This window comes from Anomaloglossus baeobatrachus, chromosome 4 (genome assembly GCF_048569485.1).
Source record: "Anomaloglossus baeobatrachus isolate aAnoBae1 chromosome 4, aAnoBae1.hap1, whole genome shotgun sequence".
Classification (NCBI taxonomy): domain Eukaryota; kingdom Metazoa; phylum Chordata; class Amphibia; order Anura; family Aromobatidae; genus Anomaloglossus; species Anomaloglossus baeobatrachus.
The window spans coordinates 86592560-86614267 of record NC_134356.1 but is presented as its reverse complement, the minus strand read 5'-3'; the positions used below and the strand labels follow the sequence as shown (position 1 = coordinate 86614267).

At 52.4% G+C, this 21708-nt stretch overlaps 1 protein-coding gene across 2 annotated transcripts in view; it reads right to left on the bottom strand.

The window, feature by feature from the left end:
* The window catches only part of HMMR (hyaluronan mediated motility receptor), a 160438-nt gene that overhangs the window by 16223 nt on the left and 122507 nt on the right, over window positions 1–21708 (bottom strand). For both annotated transcript variants that reach the window (XM_075344452.1, XM_075344451.1), the window contains 2 exons: window positions 21035–21128; window positions 6010–6186 (listed from right to left, as the gene is read on the bottom strand). In XM_075344452.1, coding sequence (XP_075200567.1) covers window positions 6010–6186; window positions 21035–21128 — 271 coding nt within the window. The remainder of the gene's footprint in view (window positions 1–6009; window positions 6187–21034; window positions 21129–21708) is intronic.

Sequence of the window (21708 nt, the reverse complement as noted above, 5' to 3'; positions counted from 1 at the left end):
GAACGGTAGGCCTCTAGAATTGGTTCTTTGATCCATCGAGCCAGGGTGGCTTTAGAAGCCTGCAACCCCTTGCGCGGACCAGCGACAAGGACAAAAAGTGCATCGGAACGGCGCATGGGCGCCGTGCGGGAAATGTAGAGTCTGAGTGCTCTCACCAGATCTAACAAACGTAAGTCCTTTTCATACCGGTGAACCGGATGAGGACAAAAGGAAGGCAAGGATATATCCTGATTAAGATGAAATGAGGATACGACCTTAGGGAGAAACTCCGGAATGGGGCGCAGCACTACCTTGTCCTGGTGGAACACCAGGAAGGGAGCCTTGGATGACAGAGCTGCCAGCTCAGACACTCGCCGAAGCGATGTGATCGCAACGAGAAACGCCACCTTCTGTGACAGGCGAGAAAGGAAACTTCCTTCAGAGGCTCGAAAAGCGGCTTCTGGAGAGCAACTAATACCCTGTTGAGATCCCATGGATCTAACGGCCGCTTGTACGGGGGTACGATATGGCAAACCCCCTGCAGGAACGTGCGCACCTTAGAAGACGTGCTAGACGCTTCTGAAAAAACACGGATAGTGCCGAGACTTCCCCCTTAAGGAAGCCGAGCGACAAGCCCTTTTCAAACCCCGATTGCAGGAAGGAGAGAAAAGTAGGCAATGCAAATGGCCAGGGAGACACTCCCTGAGCCGAGCACCAGGTTAAGAAAATCTTCCACGTTCTGTGGTAGATCTTAGCAGAGGTGGACTTCCTAGCCTGTTTCATGGGGGCAACGACCCCTTGGGATAATCCTGAAGACGCTAGGATCCAGGACTCAATGGCCACACAGTCAGGTTCAGGGCCGCAGAATTCCGATGGAAAAACGGCCCTTGGGACAGTAAGTCTGGCCAGCCTGGTAGTGACCACGGTCGGCCGACCGTGAGATGCCACAGATCCGGGTACCACGATCTCCTCGGCCAGTCTGGGGCGACGAGTATGACGCGGCTGCAATCGGATCTGATTTTTTGCGCAGTACTCTGGGCAAGAGTGCCAGAGGTGGAAACACATATGTGAGCCGGAACTGCGACCAATCTTGCACTAAGGCGTCTGCCGCCAGAGCTCTGTGATCGCGCGATCGTGCCATAAATGCCGGGACCTTGTTGTTGTGCCGAGACGCCATTAGGTCGACGTCCGGCACCCCCCAGCGGCGACAGATTTCCTGAAACACGTCCGGGTGAAGGGACCATTCCCCTGCGCCCATACCCTGGCGACTGAGGAAGTCTGCTTCCCAGTTTTCTACGCCCGGGATGTGAACTGCGGATATGGTGGATGCTGTGTCCTCCACCCACATGAGGATTCGCCGGACTTCCTGGAAGGCTTGCCGACTGCGCGTCCCTCCTTGGTGGTTGATGTATGCCACCGCTGTGGAGTTGTCCGACTGGATTCGGATCTGCTCTCTTTCTAGCCACTGCTGGAAAGCTAGTAGGGTAAGATACCCTGCCCCGATTTCCAGAACATTGATCTGAAGGGTGGACTCCTGCTGAGTCCACGTCCCCTGAGCCCTGTGGCGGAGACAAACTGCTCCCCACCCTGACAGACTCGTATCTGTCGTGACCACTGCCCAGGATGGGGGTAGGAAGGATCTTCACTGTGACAATGAGGTGGGAATAAGCCACCATTGCAGAGAGTCCTTAGCCGTCTGGGAAAGGGAGACTTTCCTGTCCAGGGAGGTTGACTGCCCGTCCCATTGGCGGAGAATGTCCCCTTGCAGTTGGCGCAGATGAAACTGCGCAAAGGGAACTGCCTCCATGGCTGCCACCATCTTCCCTAGGAAGTGCATGCGGCGCCTTAAGGGGTGCGACTGGCCTTGAAGGAAAGACTGCACCTCTGTTTGCAGTGAACGCTGCTTGTTCAGCGGAAGCTTCACTATCGCTGATAGAGTGTGAACTCCATGCCGAGATACGTTAGTGATTGAGTCGGTGACCGATTTGACCTTGCCAAATTGATGATCCACCCGAAAGTCTGGAGAGTCTCCAGCGTAACATTCAGGCTGCGTTGTCATGCCTCGAGGGAGGGTGCTTTGACGAGTAGATCGTCCAAGTAAGGGATCACCGGGTGTCCCTGAGAGTGCCAGACTGCTACCACTGCTGCCATGACCTTGGAGAACACCCGTGGGGCTGTCGCCAGACCGAATGGCAGAGCTACGAACTGAAGATGGTCGTCTCCTATCACAAAACGTAGAAAACGTTGATGCTCCGTAGCAATTGGCACGTGGAGATAGGCATCTTTGATGTCTGTTGAGGCAAGGAAGTCTCCTCGAGACATTGAGGTAATGACGGATCGGAGGGATTCCATCCGGAACCGCCTGGCGTTCGCATGCTTATTGAGCAGTTTTAGGTCCAGAACAGGACGGAAGGAGCCGTCCTTTTTTGGAGCCACAAAGAGATTGGAGTACAAACCCTCGCCCTCGTCCCTGAGGGGGGACAGGGATCACCACTCCTTCTGCTCTTAGAGCGTCCACCGCCTGCAGCAGGGCATCTGCTCGGTGGGGAGGTGGGGCCGTTCTGAAGAATGGAGTCGGAGGACGAGAACAGAACACTGTCCTGTGCACGTGAGCACAATGTCCGTCACCCACCGGTCTGTGACCTGTGGCAGCTAAATGTCGCCAAAGGCGGGGGAGTCTGCCATCAACCGCGGATGCGGAGAGAGAGAGAGAGCTGAGAGTCATGAGGAGACCGCCTTGGTAGTGGTTCCTCCGGCTGCCTTCCTTGGGCGTGATTGAGCCCGGCCGGAATCTGAGCCCGTCTGAGGTTTTGTAGCCCTTTTGCACGAGGACAATTGGGACCTGCCCGAGCTTGGGAAGGACCGAAACCTCGACTGTACTTTTAGGACAGCATTAATAGGGTAAGTCGCAGTGCGGACATTGCGGAGTTACGGACGCCTCTGCGGTACAGATGTACATGTGCTCAAGGCCAGCTGCGCAAGAACAGCTGAAAAGGTTAGGTTGCCTATACGGCCGTGAATGCCGGAGCAACCGACACGCCGATAGCCTCCTAGACAGATTTCAACCAGAGTCCATCTGTCTGAATGGCATCTTTAAGTGAAGCCCCATCTCCAGTGCAACTATGGCTCTAGACGCAAGCCTGGAGATTGGAGAATCCACCTTTGGACCCTGGGTCCAGCGCTTGACCACGTCAGGGGAAAAGGGATAACGTGTATCTTAAAAACGTTTGGAGAAAACGCTTATCTGGTAAGCGTGGTGTTTCTGGACTGCTTCTCTGAAGTCAGCGTGGCCAGAAAAATACTCAATATCCGTTTGAGATACTGAAAAGGGACTTCTCCTGCTGTGAAGCTGACTCCTCCACTGGGGGAGCTGAGGGAGAAAGATCCAACCTTCCATTGATGGACGCTATAGGATCATTCCGTATGGCGTTACCATCCGGTGTATCCGGATTGATAGCGATGTCAGGATCAAAGTCCTGGAGAGCTGCCTTATCATACAGAGTCCTCCTGGGACCCCCCCGTTCCAAATGAGGTTGGTCAGGAAGATTGCCCATGGCCTGTCTGGACTGCAAGTCTCTATCTTATGACAATATATCTGTCGAAACTGCAACTCCGTCCCTGTCCTTGGACAGGGATGACAGGTGGTTTCTTTGGCCACGACTAGTAGAGACCCCGGCAGACGAAGTGCTAGAGACCCCGGCAGACGAAGTGCTACAGGGGAGCATGCACACAATGGGACGGTGTCATGAACAGCATCCCATGTAGTAAAAACAGCACTGAAAATCTGTGTTGCTTTTTTGCCGCTGCCGACTAGCCATCTAGAAGTATATAGCCAAGATTGGTGACTGTACAGTGCAATGTATAGCATACAAGCATAAAGTACAAATGAACACTGCAGCACAAGCAATACAAGCAGCATAGAAGCCTGTGCCCTGGCACCTCTGCTCTTCTGCTGCTGTAGACTAGTCATCTAGGGGAATATAGCCCAGAAGAGTGACCATACAGTGCAATGTATAGCATACAAGCACAAGTACAAATGCACACTGCAGCCCATGCAATACAAGCAGCATAGAAAAAAACCTGTGCCCCAGCACCCTTGGTTTTCTGCTGCTGTAGTCTCGCCATTCCAGGAGAATATAGCTAATACTAGCGACTGTACAGTGCAGTGTATAGCATACAAGCATAAACACAAATGAACACTTCAGTACGTGCAATACAAGCAGCCTAGAAAGCCTGTGCCTTAGCACACCTGCTTTCCTGCTGCTGATGTGTCGCTCTCCAAGCGGGCATATAGCGACCTATGCAGTTAAAATACACATGTACACACTGCAGTATATATTGGGGTCAGCACTATGTGTGCCGCTTACCGCCCGCCTATAAGCGGGTGTATGGTCGCCACCGTCCTGCCTGGTTGCCGAAAGTCCGAGCTCGGACTGCAGTAATGGCTGCCGGCGTCTTCCCCAGCTCGTGTGAGGAGGGGCGGGCCGTGGGCGTGCCCCAAGTCAGAGCGGGAATCCGGCGTCCGACAGTGTGCAGTGAGAGGGCTGGAGCATGTAAATAAGGCTCCAGCCCTCGGCGCTGCTGATTGCTCAGCATCTGTCCCCTTCCCTGAATGACAGGGAGGGGGCGGGAACGAAGCGGCACTAGGCCGCAGAAGCCGGGGACTGGATTTATAAGCGCCGCCGCCGTAAAAGCGCGGTCGGCGCCCAGTCCCCGGCGAACTACAAGTCCCAGCCGCGCCGCCGCTCCCGGAGCGTCCGGTGCGGTAGTTCCCAATACACAAAGTCACTCAGCCAAGCTGCAGTGACTGTAACCCTTTACTGTCCCCGGCGCACTAGCACACCCAGCAAGTCTGGAGTGTGCTGTGCCTGTGTGTACGGGGACACAGAGTACCTGTAATGGTGCAGGGCCATGTCCCTGAACGGTACTCCAGCTCCGTATCCAGCAGGTTCAAATGGGTCTGTGGATGGAGCCCGGCGTCAGAGCTTTGAGGCCGGCAGGATCCCACTTCCTCAGAGCCCCCCAGGGGGATGTGGAAGGAAAGCAGCATGTGGGCTCCAGCCTCCGTACCAGCAATAGGTACCTCAACCTTACAACACCATCAACGGGTGAGAAGGGAGCATGCTGGGGGCCCTATATGGGCCCTCTTTTCTTCCATCCGAAATAGTCAGCAGCTACTGCTGACTAAAATCTGTGGAGCTATGCATGGATGTCTGACCTCCTTCGCACAAAGCTTGAAAACTGGAGAACCCGTGATACCACGGGGGGGTATAGCCAGAAGGGGAGGGGCCTTGCACTTTTTAGTGTAGTGCTTTGTGTGGCCTCCGGAGGCAGTAGCTATACCCCAATCGTCTGGGTCTCCCAATAGAGCGCTGAAGAAAGATTCGGTAACTTGTCTCCCCCTTTCTCTCCCTCCTCCCGATGCTGATAGTGAAATAACCAGACCATTGGATCCAACTCCACATTTCTATTCCAGATTTTCCTCACTACCCCTTGGACTTTTTTTTTCCAAAATCTTTCAATCCTCTCGCACTGCCATATCCCATGATATAGATCTGTTTTTTCCGTACCACAATTTGGACAAATCATCTTATCTGGATGTCTTGCATTCAATATATTAAATCCATAGATATCTCTCCTGAATTGGGTATCTCTTAAGTTCTCATTCACAATCTTCTTCCTCATCACCATCCAAAATCTTCTCCACCTCTTGATCTCCCAACTGCCTTGCCCACACTTCCAACATTCTTCCTGATAGGATAGTCCCTAACACTTCTCTCATATTTCCATAAAGACTTGATATATTTGTGGCATGGATGTCCCTTAATATGATCGGGAATGGATTTTTATCATTGCATCCCACTCGTGCCGATTTTCATGCCGTGTGGTTTAGGCCTAACAATTAAAATGCTGCTGTCAGACATCTGCCAATAATTTAACACATCCGGTAACAGGACGTGCGTAGAGCAGCCTTCTCCAGTCACAGTCAACCCTGCCATCAGGCACGTGTAGAATATAAAGGCACACTACCTGCTTTAGCTGAGTGTTCTCCATTTTCAGCTTCATTACATGTTTAATCTTCTGCTTTTGATTCTGATGCCCCAGCAGCTTGGCATAGGCGTCCCCAAGCTTGCTCAGTTCATCCTGGGCGGCTCCATGCTCATTCAGTAAGGCATTTTTTTCAGCTTCAAATGCATCCAATTGTTCCTATAGTGAATTACCAGAGACAATTCAGCAGCAGCAACAAAATGCTTAATGAAAGGATAAAATCTTGTTTTTTTATTTTCTAAGTAATAGAATGTTTATTACTAGTCTTAAATGGAATATGTCATGCTGAAAATGGTATGTGGCCTGCAGGCAGATGTTCAAGAGTAGGAGCTATTCAGATTAAGAAACATTTTTGCTGGAAAAGTATAAGTAAACCTTGTGTCTTATTAAAATCCAGGGTGCTTACAACATAAGAGTCCAGTGGGCGGTCCTACTCACTGACCACCATCTCTGCAGAGATATACAGGGGAGGTGGACTGTCAATCACTACACTAAAGGGTGCTTTACACTCTGCGACATCGATAGCGTTTGCTAGCGATGTCGAGCACGATAGCACCCGCCCACGTCATCTGTGCGATATGTGGTGATCGCTGCCGTAGTGAACATTATCGCTACGGCAGCGTCACACGGACATACCTTGTCAGCAACGTCGCTGTGACCGCCGAACAATCCCTCCTTCAAGGGGGAGGTGCGTTCAGCATCATAGCGACGTCACTAAGTGGCCGGCCAATAGAAGTGGAGGGGCGGTGATGAGCAGGACGTAACATCCCGCCCACCTCCTTCCTTCTGCATTGCCGGTGGACGCAGGAACGACGAACAACATAGCTAGTGCCCAAACAACGATATTTGGTTTTAGAACGACCTCTCCAAAAATCAACGATTTTTACCACTTCTGGGATCGTTGAAGGTCGCTCATACGTGTCACACGCTGCGATGTCGCTAACGGCGCCGGATGTGCGTCACAAACATCGTGACCCCGACGATATATTGTTAGCGATGTCGCAGCATGTAAAGCACCCTAAAGACACCCCAATACAATCTTATGCATTGAAATCCCTGGTGTTTGTAAGGTTTTCTTTTCCCAACAAATCTTTATCTATACAGGGTTATCCACAGATCGGACTGCAGGTAACATGTGACATGTTCCTTTAAAAAGGGAACCAGTCATGTGAAGGAAAAAGAAGGGAATTTTGTTACTTACCGTAAATTCCTTTTCTTCTAGCTCCAATTGGGAGACCCAGACGATTAGGGTGTATAGCTACTGCCTCCGGAGGCCACACAAAGCATTACACTAAAAAGTGTAAGGCCCCTCCCCTTCTGGCTATACACCCCCCGTGGGATCACGGGCTGCTCAGTTTTAGTGCTAAAGCAAGAAGGAGGAAAGCCAATAACTGGTTTAAACAAATTCAATCCGAAGAAACATCGGAGAACTGAAACCGTTCAACATGAACAACATGTGTACCCGAAAAAAACAAAAATCCCGAAGGAAACAGGGCGGGTGCTGGGTCTCCCAATTGGAGCTAGAAGAAAAGGAATTTACGGTAAGTAACAAAATTCCCTTCTTCTTCGGCGCTCCATTGGGAGACCCAGACGATTGGGACGTCCAAAAGCAGTCCCTGGGCGGGTAAATTAATACCTCAAGTTAGAGCTGCAAAACAGCCCTCCCCTACGAGGAGGCAACCGCCGCCTGCAGGACTCTTCTACCTAGGCTGGCGTCCGCCGAAGCGTAGGTATGCACCTGATAATGTTTGGTGAAAGTGTGCAGACTCGACCAGGTAGCTGCCTGGCACACCTGTTGAGCCGTAGCCTGGTGTCGTAATGCCCAGGACGCACCCACGGCTCTGGTAGAATGGGCCTTCAGCCCTGATGGAACCGGAAGCCCAGCAGAACGGTAGGCTTCAAGAATTGGTTCCTTGATCCATCGAGCCAGGGTGGATTTGGAAGCCTGCGATCCTTTGCGCTTACCAGCGACAAGGACAAAGAGTGCATCCGAGCGGCGCAGAGGAGCCGTGCGGGAAATGTAGATTCTGAGTGCTCTCACCAGATCCAACAAATGCAAATCCTTTTCATACCGATGAGCTGGATGAGGATAAAAGGAAGGTAAGGAGATATCCTGATTGAGATGAAAAGAGGATACCACCTTAGGGAGAAACTCCTGACTCGGGCGCAGCACTACCTTGTCCTGGTGAAAAACCAGGAAGGGAGCTTTGGATGACAGCGCTGCCAGCTCGGATACCCTCCGAAGAGACGTGACCGCTACCAGAAAGGTCACTTTCTGTGAGAGTCGAGAAAGTGAAACATCCCTCAGAGGCTCGAAGGGCGGCTTCTGGAGAGCAACTAGTACCCTGTTCAGATCCCATGGATCTAACGGCCGTTTGTACGGAGGGACGATGTGACAAACCCCCTGCAGGAACGTGCGTACCTGAGGAAGTCGTGCTAGACGCTTTTGAAAAAATACCGATAGCGCTGAGACTTGCCCTTTAAGGGAGCCGAGCGATAAGCCTTTTTCCAAACCAGATTGCAGGAAGGAAAGAAAAGTAGGCAATGCAAATGGCCAGGGGGACACTCCCTGTGCCGAGCACCAGGATAAGAAAATCTTCCACGTTCTGTGATAGATCTTAGCAGACGTGGGCTTCCTAGCCTGTCTCATGGTGGCCACGACCCCTTGAGATAATCCTGAAGATGCTAGTATCCAGGACTCAATGGCCACACAGTCAGGTTCAGGGCCGTAGAATTCAGATGGAAAAACGGCCCTTGTGACAGTAAGTCTGGCCGGTCTGGTAGCGCCCACGGTTGGCCGACCGTGAGATGCCACAGATCCGGATACCACGACCTCCTCGGCCAGTCTGGGGCGACGAGTAAGACGCGGCGGCAATCGGACCTGATCTTGCGTAGCACTCTGGGCAAGAGTGCCAGAGGGGGAAACACATAGGGCAGCTGGAACTGCGACCAATCTTGCACTAAGGCGTCTGCCGCCAGAGCTCTGTGATCGCGAGACCGTGCCATGAAAGTTGGGACCTTGTTGTTGTGCCGGGACGCCATTAGGTCGACGTCCGGCCTTCCCCAGCGGCGACAGATTTCCTGAAACACGTCCGGGTGAAGGGACCATTCCCCTGCGTCCATACCCTGGCGACTGAGGAAGTCTGCTTCCCAGTTTTCGACGCCGGGGATGTGAACTGCGGATATGGTGGAGGCCGTGGCTTCCACCCACATCAGAATCCGCCGGACTTCCTGGAAGGCTTGCCGACTGCGTGTCCCGCCTTGGTGGTTGATGTATGCCACCGCTGTGGAGTTGTCCGACTGAATTCGGATCTGCTTTCCTTCCAGCCACTGCTGGAAGGCTTGTAGGGCAAGATACACTGCCCTGATTTCCAGAACATTGATCTGAAGGGTGGACTCCTGCTGAGTCCACGTACCCTGAGCCCTGTGGTGGAGAAAAACTGCTCCCCACCCTGACAGACTCGCGTCTGTCGTGACCACCGCCCAGGATGGGGGTAGGAAGGACCTTCCTTGTGATAATGAGGTGGGAAGAAGCCACCATTGAAGAGAGTCCTTGGCCGTCTGGGAAAGGGAGACTTTTCTGTCTAAGGACGTCGACTTCCCGTCCCATTGGCGGAGAATGTCCCATTGAAGTGGGCGCAGATGAAACTGCGCAAACGGGACTGCCTCCATTGCTGCCACCATCTTCCCCAGGAAGTGCATGAGGCGTCTTAAGGGGTGCGACTGGCCTTGAAGGAGAGAGTGCACCCCTGTCTGTAGTGAACGCTGCTTGTCCATCGGAAGCTTCACTATCGCTGAGAGAGTATGAAACTCCATGCCAAGATATGTTAGTGATTGGGTCGGTGACAGATTTGACTTTGAAAAGTTGATGATCCACCCGAAAGTCTGGAGAGTCTCCAGCGCAACGTTCAGGCTGTGTTGGCATGCCTCTTGAGAGGGTGCCTTGACAAGTAGATCGTCCAAGTAAGGGATCACCGAGTGTCCCTGAGAGTGCAAGACTGCTACCACTGCTGCCATGACCTTGGTGAAAACCCGTGGGGCTGTCGCCAGACCAAATGGCAGGGCTACGAACTGAAGGTGTTCGTCTCCTATAACGAAGCGTAGAAAACGCTGGTGCTCTGGAGCAATCGGCACGTGGAGATAAGCATCTTTGATGTCTATTGATGCTAGGAAATCTCCTTGAGACATCGAGGCAATGACGGAGCGGAGAGATTCCATCCGGAACCGCCTGGTTTTCACGTGCTTGTTGAGCAGTTTTAGGTCCAGAACAGGACGGAAAGAGCCGTCCTTTTTTGGCACCACAAACAGATTGGAGTAAAAACCTTGACCTCGTTCCTGAAGAGGAACAGGGATCACCACTCCTTCTGCCCTTAGAGAGCACACCGCCTGCAGAAGCGCATCGGCTCGGTCGGGATGTGGGGAAGTTCTGAAGAACCGAGGCGGAGGACGAGAACTGAACTCTATCCGGTACCCGTGAGACAAAATGTCTGTTACCCACCGGTCTTTGACCTGTGGCAGCCAAATGTCGCAAAAGCGGGAGAGCCTGCCACCGACCGAGGATGCGGAGAGAGGAGGCCGAAAGTCATGAGGCAGCCGGCTTGGAAGCGGTTCCTCCGGCTGCTTTCTTTGGGCGTGAGTGAGCCCGCCAGGAATCTGAGCTCCTCTGCTCCTTCTGAGTCCTTTTGGACGAGGAGAATTGGGCCCTGCCCGAGCCTCGAAAGGACCGAAACCTCGACTGTCCCCTCCACTGTTGAGGTTTGCTTGATCTGGGCTGAGGTAAGGAAGAGTCCATACCCTTGGACTGTTTAATGATTTCAGCCAATTGCTCACCAAACAGTCTGTCTTGAGATAATGGCAAACTGGTTAAGCATTTTTTGGAAGCAGAATCTGCTTTCCATTCCTTTAACCACAAGGCTCTGCGTAAAACCACAGAGTTGGCGGACGCTATTGACGTACGGCTGGTAGAGTCCAAGACCGCATTGATAGCGTAAGTCGCAAACGCAGACATTTGCGAGGTCAAGGACGCCACTTGCGGCACTGATGGACGTATGACAGAGTCCACCTGCGCCAGACCAGCTGAAATAGCTTGGAGTGCCCACACGGCTGCGAATGCTGGAGCAAACGATGCGCCGATAGCTTCATAGACAGATTTCAACCAAAGGTCCATCTGCCTGTCATTGGCATCTTTAAGTGAAGCCCCATCTTCCACTGCAACTATGGATCTAGCCGCAAGCCTGGAGATTGGGGGGTCCACCTTTGGACACTGGGTCCAGCGTTTGACCACGTCAGGGGGAAAGGGATAACGTGTATCCTTAAGACGTTTGGAGAAACGCTTATCTGGATAAGCATGGTGTTTCTGGACTGCTTCTCTGAAGTCAGAGTGGTCCAGAAAAGTACTCAATTTACGCTTGGGATACCCGAAATGGAATTTCTCCTGCTGTGCTGCTGCCTCCTCCGCTGGAGGAGAAATATCCAGCAGTCTATTGATGGCCGCTATAAGATCATTCACCATGGCGTCACCATCAGGGGTATCCAGGTTGAGAGCGGTCTCAGGATTAGACTCCTGATCACCTAGCTCTGTCTCATCATACAGAGAATCCTCTCGCTGAGACCCTGACCAGCGTGATGACGCCGAGGGTCTCTCCCAGCGAGCTCGCTTAGGCTGCCTGGGACTGTCGTCCGAGTCAGAGCCTTCAGCCTGTGATGCCTGGGACCCCCTTGGAGCACGAATTAGTTCCAACTGAGGGGGACCGGGAACATTGAATCAACAGTGCCCATGGTCTGAGTGACCGGCCTGGACTGCAAAGTTTCTAGAATTTTTGTCATAGTCACAGACATCTTATCAGCAAAAACTGCAAACTCTGTCCCCGTCACCGGGGCAGGGTTCACAGGCGTCTCTGCCTGGGCCACTACTAGCATAGACTCCGGCTGACGAAGTGGCACAGGGACCGAACATTGCACACAATGGGGGTCAGTGGAACCTGCCGGTAGATCAGCCCCACATGCGGTACAGGCAGCATATAAAGCCTGTGCCTTGGCACCCTTGCTTTTTGCGGATGACATGCTGTTGTCTCCTCAGAGCAATATAGGGGTATAAGCCAAGAAGCGACCGTACAGTGCAATATATAGGTACAGACAAAAGTACACAAAACAACACTGTGGCACTAGTGGGGTCAGCACCTAGGTGCTGCTTACCGCCCGCTTAACAGCGGGTGTGTGGTCGCCAGAATCCCCTGTCTGGGTCTCCCAGGGCTATGTCCGTTCTCCAGCTCAGACTGCGTGCAGGAATGGCTGCCGGCGTCCTGTGAAGAGGGGCGGGCCGTGGGCGTGTGCAGACAACGAGCGGGAAACTGGCGTCCCACTGTGCCCAGTGAGAGGGCTGGAGTATGTAAATAAGACTCCAGCCCTCGGCGCTGACTATTGTACAGCGTCTCTCCCCTTCCCTGACTGACAGGGCTGGGGGCGGGAACGAAACGTAACTAGGCCGCAGAAGCCGGGGACTAGATTTATCAGCGCTGCCGTCGTAAAGGCACGGTCGGCGCGAAGTCCCCGGCGCACTACAAGTCTCAGCCGCGCCGCAGTCTCCGGGGGCGGCCGGCGCGGTAGTTCCCCACACATAAACTCACTCAGCTAAGCTGCAGTGAGTATAACCCAAGCGCGCAGCGCTACTGTCCCCGGCGCACTAGAACACCCAGCAACGCTGGAGTGTGTCTGTGCCTGTCTGTACGGGGACACAGAGTACCTGAATGTTGCAGGGCCTTGTCCCTGACGGTACCCAGCTCCGTATCCAGCAGGATCTCCGGGTCTGTGGATGGAGCCCGGCCTCAGAGCCTGGAGGCCGGTAAGATCCCACTTCACCAGAGCCCTCAGGGGGATGGGGAAGGAAAACAGCATGTGGGCTCCAGCCTCCGTACCCGCAATGGGTACCTCAACCTTAACAACACCGCCAACAAGAGTGGGGTGAGAAGGGAGCATGCTGGGGGCCCTTTAGTATGGGCCCTCTTTTCTTCCATCCGATATAGTCAGCAGCTACTGCTGACTAAACAGTGGAGCTATGCGTGGATGTCTGACCTCCTTCGCACAAAGCTTGAAAACTGAGCAGCCCGTGATCCCACGGGGGGTGTATAGCCAGAAGGGGAGGGGCCTTACACTTTTTAGTGTAATGCTTTGTGTGGCCTCCGGAGGCAGTAGCTATACACCCTAATCGTCTGGGTCTCCCAATGGAGCGCCGAAGAAAAATAAAATATCCTGCAGAAATGGGGTTAAATTTGCAGGTTAATAGCATTCCGAAGCTGCCCAGCACCCACACTGAGTCCTGCTGCTGGGAGGAGAATAACTTGAATCCTCCCAGCAGCGTTCAGTGAGGAAGGAGGCGGCAAAACAACCAACATGCACAGTACAGAGTAATTTACACAAGGTAATTTGTGACTCCTACTCTTAGGACTGGTGAAAGTCACAGCAGCTGGACCCCAGTGATCCAAAAAAGAGAATTTTGTTTACTTACCGTAAATTCTTTTTCTTATAGTTCCGTCATGGGAGACCCAAACCATGGGTGTATGCTACTGCCCCCGGAGGACACACAAAGTTACTACACTCAAAAACGTGTAGCTCCTCCCTCCTAGCATATACACCCCCTGCCAGCCAGATCTAGCCAGTTTGGTGCAAAAGCTGAAGGAGGACATCCACCCACAAGAAGAGAGAGTAAAATCCGGAAGAACCGGAACCTCAGTCTACAACAATAACAGCCGGTGAAGACACACGGAACAAGAAACTTGCCAATAGGCAATAGGGAGGGTGCTGGGTCTCCCATGACGGAACTATAAGAAAAAGAATTTACGGTAAGTAAACAAAATTCTCTTTTTCTTTATCGTTCCTTATGGGAGACCCAAACCATGGGACGTTCAAAAGCAGTCCATGGGTGGGAATAACCAGACAACTGAGAAGCAGGCAAACCTAACTTCACAAATGGGCGATAGACGCCGGAAAAATGCGTCTGCCGAGCCCACGTCTGCCAAGCATGAGCATGCCTTGGAAAGTGCTTCGAAAAAGTATGCAGACTAATTCGAGCTGCAGAGTGACAGACCTACTGGGCCGTAACCTGGTGCCTGAAAGCCCAAGAAAAAAAGGCGCCAACAGGTCTGACTAAATGTGCTCTGATTCCCGATGGGGAAGGCACTTGAGTACACTTGTAGGTCTCAGAAATGGCTGCCCCAGCCAACGATCAGGGTCGGCTTAGATGCCGAGAGACCGCTACGCTGACGAACAGTCAGCACCAGAGAGGTGCACCGCCTAATAACGGCGGTGCGAGACACATAGATCCGGAGCGCCCGCACCAGATCTAGGATATGCAACGCTTCCTTAAGCGATGAACAGGAGCCGGACAAAAGGAAGGCAGGAAAATTGCCCCGAATAAGGTGGAAGCAGTAACCGCCTTAGGGAAAAAGTCCGGAGTCGGATGAAGACCACCTTGTCTTGATGCAAAGACCAAAAAAAAAAAAAAAAAAAGGGGGTGACTCCGAGGGAGTGCAGCCAGAACTCTCTGGCGGGAAATTATAGCCACTAGAAAGAGTACTTTCTTTGAAAGACACAACAAAGAAACCTCCCGAAGATGGCGCAAGGGGGGTTTCCGGGAACCGGGAGGACCGGATTAAGGTCCGAGGTCTCCATAGGCCGCCGGAAGGCGGAATGATGTGAGATGCGCCCTTAAAGGAGCGCACCGGAGCCAGCCGGACGATTCGCCGCTGGCACATACTGACAGAGCCGAGACCTGTCCCTTAAGAGGGATAGTCCTAGCTGTAGACCGGACTGTGGAAGGGACAGGAGGGTCGGCAAGCCCAAAAAAGGTCAAAGGACACTTTGGAGCTCGAGTCATAGTGGAGATGACTTCAGGAAGGATATCAGAAGTCGCTAAGATCCAGGACTCAAGAGCTACGCCGTCATTCTGAGAATCCAGAATTCTGACGGGGAAAAAACGGACCTCTTGAGAAAAGGTCTGAACGGTCCGGAAGATGCGAAGACAACCCAACGGACAGAAGGAGCAGGTCAGAGTACGAAGCCTGCTTGGGTCAGTCTGGAGAATGACCCGACGACCCCCTTTACCGATCTTGCGCAGGACTCTGGACAAGAGGTAGAGGATGAAATTCCTAAAGAGACAAAGCTGGGATCAAACATGAACCAGTGTGTCTACCGCAAAACCTGAGGATTGTGGACCACGGTAGGACAGCTGAAATAGCCTGCCTCGTAGATTTCACATCTAGGATGTGGACTGCGGATACGGTGGACTAGGATTCCCTTGTCCACTGAAGGATGTTGAGCCGCCATGATTGCCAGGCGGCTGAGCGTCCCGCCTGGAAGCTGGTGTAGGAAAACGCTGTCACGTTGTCCGACTGGACTCGAATGTGCCTAGCCGCCCACAGATGGTGAAGGCTTAGAGGGCAAGAAATACAGCCCTGAATTCCAGCACATTGATCCAGAGGGCTGATTCGGACAGAGTCCAAGCGCCCTGCGCTCCACGGTGGAGATATACTGCTCCCAAGGCGGATAAGCTAGCATCCTGGTGAGGATCACCCGGAACGGGCCAGAAAAGGAGCGCCCCTGAGACAGAGTGGCCGAAGCCACCACTGAAACGAGCCCCTGGTCGGTGGCGAAGCCACCACCCCGTGGGAGGAGTGAGTTCGCTTGTACAGCGGAAAACATCCAGTCTCAGAGGACGCAGGAAAAGCTGGGCAAGGAACCGCTTCCATTGACGCCCTGAGAACCTCTGGTTCGAGGTCAGAGTGGACTTGGGCAGAAAGACAAGCCACCCGATAGGTCAGAGTGGCGAGAGTGAACGAAGCACTCTGCTAAGAGTCAGCACTGGATGAAAACCCAACAAGAAGGCCGTCCAGGGCCAAAGATCACTGCCAAACCCTAGGGGGGCAGGACCCTGATCACAGCTGCCCCACTGAGGATACTCGAGGGGCCTTGGCTAACCCCAAGGGAAGAGCCACGATTGGACCACTCCGATTGTCAAAACGCAGTCAACGCTGGTGTGAAACTGCGATTGACCCCTGCCGATAGGCATCTCTGATGCCGATGGTTGCTAGGGAATCTCCTTGGGGTCTTGATTGATCCGGTGAAAAAAAACACACGGAACAAAACCAAGACTCGATGTGAAAACGCCACACCTGGCTATGCTTGAAAAGCTAAAGATCCAGGTCGAAAGGCACCACCCTCTTCGGGGAAAAATCTCAGAACCGTTCCCAGACGGGAACCGGTACAATTACTCCATTGGCCTGCTAGAAATGCCACGGCCTGTGAGAAGGCGGCGGCCTTGGAGCAGGGAGGAGATAACAGAGAAAAACTGTTTGGCGGGTGGACAGAAGTCCATCCTGTAGCCAAGGGAGATAAAGTCTCGCCCCCACTGAACGGAGACGTGTGAGAACCCTACGTCGCCAGTGGAGAGAGCCTGCCACCGACCAAGGAGGTTGTTGGCGTGGCTAAATAGCTCGGAGGAAGCTGACTCAGTGACAGCATCTCCTGCGGCCTTCTGAAGACGCAGCTTCGAGCTATTTGGTTGTATGGACCTAGGCTGAGCTAGAGGACGATCAGATGGAGGAACGGAAACCACCGAAACCTCGACTGATTCCTGTCCTGGACAGGTTCCCTGGTTTAGGTTTGTGGCAAGGAAGAACACTTCCCGCCATAGCTTCCTTAATTTCACTCAGTTGGTTCCGAGGAAACTGGTCCCACCAAGTGGGAGCCCAGCAGGAAACCTCCATAGAGGCATCTGCCTTCCAAATCCGAAGCCACAGAAGCCTGCGGATAGCGAGGAAGGTAGCCCAGATCACCGCCGTGCGGCGTCCAGCATGGCAGACCCGGTATAGGATGAAAGAACTGAAGTCTGTAAGTTCAGGCAACCGTTTTGGCATAGAGTCCCTGTGAGAGGATGCATCTCCTCCAGAGAAGCAGAGAAGGTACAAAAAAACCGCACTGCTGTAAGCTGAGGGGAACAAAGCTACTGCCGTCCCCATCCCGACTGGGCCCAAAGGACAACCAGGCGGACCGCAGAACCGTAAGTGAGGAGCCATCAGGCACTGACATAACGGCCCGGGCTGAGCCACCTGAGGTGAATGAGCCCACTACTTGACCACCGTTGGTGGACAGGGGAAATCCAGTCCTCAGAATCACGCTTCATGGGAAGCGATCAGAGCGGACCCTGGGCTGGTCACAGGGGCCTGAAAACTGGAGAGGTTAAGGAACACACGTTGTGTTCACCTAGATAAGGTAACACCGGCGGATTGAGGTCCAGTACAAAATTAATGTACCGTAGGATCCATATAGAGGTGCCGTCCGCCACTGATACAACTACCCGGGCTGAAAGTCTAGACACCGGAGTGGCTACCCTTGGCGGATGAGTACACTCCTTGACCACCTCAGATGGGAGGGGGAGACAGGCAGCAGAACTCCGCTGTGGGGTCTGCAGGATAGGCTGTGGGCTTGGACGCAGCGGGCTGAAAACTGGAGTGGTGAAAGAACACACTCCTCGTCATGTTAAAAGCATACTGATGCATTTCTGCCAGCGGGGAACACTTCCCTGATCAGGCGGATGGAGGTCCAGTACAAGAATAATGGACGTAATCCAATCATTCACATCTGCGTCACCTACGGACGGATCGTCCGAGCCCGTGGTAGAGACATCCTCCTCGTCCAGCGAGTCAGCTCGTATCGGAGCTGCGGGACGGGGAGGACAGGGGACCCTGCGTCTCCCTGTCAGGAGGACGGGGTCTGAGTCCAGGAGAGTCCCTTGTGAGCTTTGCTGAGCGAAGCAGAAAACGCCCTAAGAAGGGGGCTGCATGCTCAGCAGATGCCGGGACAGCCGACCCCTGGAATAGGATTCCTACGGGGGTCAGCCACCGAACAGCAGCTGGAGGGACCATTAATGAGCTCCCATGTGTTATGAGCTCGGGATAGCCGTACGAGACTACCTGCAGTGGATCATAAAAAACAGCCTGCAGTCTCGCTCTGTGACATGCTGCAGAGGTGGGGGCTCTGTCTAGAATACCCAAGACAGAGGTTCAGCCTGGGAAGAATCCCGGCTGAGGCATCTTGCCACTATCCACCGCATAAGAACCGTTACAGTGTGTCGGTTCAGGCATATAAGGTTACATGCAGAACATGTAGTGTACAGCCTTGCTGCTAGAGTGAGACATGCTGCTGAGGAGGAGATTCTATGATAAAGAATTAACTCCTTCAGAATGCACTGAGAGTGAATAAAAGTGCACAACCAGAGGTTGTGACTTATCAGGCCGCTATTATGTGTGCCCTCCAGATTCCAAGCCTGGACCCCCAGCCAGATATTCACTCCCTCTGCACTGCAGAGCAGCCAGCGCCGACCAGAGTACTGAGACGCTGAGAAAATGGCGCCATGAGGGGGGGGGGGGGGGCGGGGGTTAACCCAGAAGCGGGAATCGGAGGGCGCAGGAGATGTACAGGGGAGGGAATCATCTCATCAGATATGAGTGTCCTCCCCTGTGCAGAGCGGCCGTGGGCGGCTCTGCAGCGTCCCCCTGCATGCTGACATGCAGGGGAACGAAAACGAAACTAGGCCGCGGCTGAAGCCGGGGCCTAGAGTTATACATGCGGCCGAGAATCAGGCAACATCGGCGCGGTTCCCAGTAAAAAACCGTGGAACCGGCCGGAAACACAGTAAAAGCAGCATTATCAAGCATCACTGTCCCCCACATTAAAAGTGCCCCACATTGCAGAAAGGACCCTCTGAATAACGTCTCTATACTTAGCTTTGAGACGCAGGGTCCAGTCCCTGGTGGGGTGGGGGTCCAGTGCTCCTTCCAGCAGGGTCCTGCACAAGGGCTGCGGATGGAGGCCGGTCTCCTGCAAGGCAGAGAGAACCGTGTTGGCTCCCACTTCAAGCCAGAGCCCCAGCATGGGATGGTGAAGGAGCGCGGCATGAAGGGCTCCTGCCCTGAAGTCAACCTTAACAGCACTGCCGCCAGGGGAGTGTGAAGGGACATGCCGGGAGTCCAGTGGACCCGCTTTTCTTCCAAATCTTTAGAAAAAATGAAAAATCAAAGAGAATGCATGTGTGTGTGTGATTCCTCCTGACACAAAGCAAAAAACTGGCTAGATCTGGCTGGCAGGGGGTGTATATGCTAGGAGGGAGGAGCTACACGTTTTTGAGTGTAGTAACTTTGTGTGTCCTCCGGGGGCAGTAGCATACACCCATGGTTTGGGTCTCCCATAAGGAACGATAAAGAAACATATCAACCTATCCCGTAATAAGATAAAATCCTTACAAGCTCAGTCTGCAGATAGCAATTGCCTCTCCTCTCATATGCACATTAAAAAAGTGTGGGGGTGGGGGCGGGGGGGTCCCACTACAAAGCATAGTGGCCACATCAGTGTAAACCTGTGACAGAAGGCCTTTTCTAAATACCTTCAGTTGTCTATTCTGCCTGTAGTGGCGCCATCACTGTCCGCTCACCCCCTATCACATGACTCTGGCTCCAGTGACCGCTGATGTCCGGTGATGTCACGTCAACTGCTAGAATTGGAAGTTGACCCGGCATCACTGAGGTGGGACCCAATCTCAGCGAGTGACTGGGCTCTGGTTGGAGTTTCACCGCACGTCACAGCAGAGCATCACTCTTGCTTGCGGTGCTCTGATGGAGAGAACATGCAAGATGCTGGGCTGTGAAATGCAGCCAACAGACAGGTCACTCGGAGATTGAGTCCCGCCTCGGTGATACTAGGTCAACTTACAATTCCGGAAGTTGACGTGACATCATCCGACAGAGGTTGCTGCAGACAGGGTCATGTGATGGGAACGGATCGGACAGATCGCGCCGCTCACAGGCTGAATTGACTACATAAGGTGTTTAGAAAAAGCATTCAACTTCAGGTTTATAATCGATGTGGCCACTATGCTTTGCAGTGGACCACCTCTTTATAAGGGAACCTGTCAGGTACAATATGCACACAAAACCACAAGCAGTACTGTGTATATTGCTAATCCCTGCCTAACTGTCCCTTTCTAGTTGCATAAAGAGATCTTTAGAAAGAAAAAAAAAAGTATTTCTAAAGATCCTTTATGAGATGCTAATGACCACAAGGACTAGTCACAAGGGTGTTACTTCTGCTCTCATTCCACCCCCTTAGCATGTTCACATGCCCCTCGGGCGTACTAACATGCTATTCACAGTCCAGAGTCATCAGCGGTGATACGTGTACCTGTGTGTTGCACTAACTCAGAATGCCGGGCATAGGGTCAATGCGCATGATCAGAAGTCACCGCACTTCCGGTCATGACTATGAAGCCGGGTGTACGCGTCCTGGCTTTAGAGAGGTCTAGTGCACAGGACCAGGAGTGCAGGGGACTAATCATGCTCACTGACCCCATGCCCGGCATTCTGAAGCGGTGCAATATAGACACAGGAATTCAAATCACTGCCGATGATGTAGCTGGGCAGTGGGCATTGAATAGCATGTTAGCATGCCCCTGTGTGTGTGTTAACATGCCAAGAGGGCAGAATGAGAGCAGGAACTAATGCCCTTGTGATTAGTCCCTGCACTCATTAGCATATCATAAAAGGATCTTTAGAAAAAAAACTTTTCTAAAGATCTCTGCAACTAGATGCTGGGGTAGTTAGGCAGTTAACAATATGCACACAGAATTACTTGTGGTTCTGGGTGCATATTGCACCTGACAGGTTTACTTTAGGCATGAAAGTTTTGAGGCCTTGTATAGAAGTATATACTGGGCATGTGGCTTCACCCATTGTGAATCACGGTAATACTGTCCTATAGTCTATATGGCATTAAACTGAACCAGTTGCTTTAATCATGCTGCGCACACCATGGGGGCAGTGCCAGACTTATCACTGCTCTGTGGACAGTCACCAAATGGATTTCCACACACAATTGCATGGTCATAAATTTAAAAAAAAAAACAAAACAAAAAAAAAAAAAAAAAAAAAAAAAAAAAGTTTAAAAATCCTTCAACACGTACCTTAAATGGTCTAACTTTACTTTGCAACTCCTCAAACATTGTGCGCCATTTATTTGCTTCCAATACAATTGCTTCATTAGCTTCAGGTTCTTTACTGTGTGAAGAAAAACCGATGCAAGACTCAATGTCTACAACTACTAAGAGCTCAGAATTAAAATGAGATCTGTCACATCCATCCATCCATCCCATCATCTCCAAAACATTACAGTGGAACCTCGGTTTACAAGTAACTCAGTTTACGAGCAAATACTCACCGCACACACTTCCGGCTCCATACTTTAACCGCGCTCTGACCTGCTCTTGCAAAAAAAAAAAAAAAAAAAACAAAAAAAAAAAAAAAAAAAAAAACACACCAGACAGACAGACAGGCGCCTTACCTTCCGTTCCATTGACAGCCTCATGGTTCTTGTAGTTCGCCGGTACAGGATGTATATCTGTAACCATCGCAACGATGGAGGAACTTCCGCTGTCAGCCGCTTCTCAAAGGCAGCGCGCTGACCAATCAGAGGCAAGCGGCTCCTGCCTTTGACGTCAGCACTCTTGGAAGCTCCGGCATCGGTCGCAATGGTTACCAGGTATACATCCTGTACCGGCGAACTACAAGAACCATGAGGCCGGCGATGAAACGGAAGGTAAGAGGAGCATAATGTGTGTGCGTGTGTGGAATGGCACAC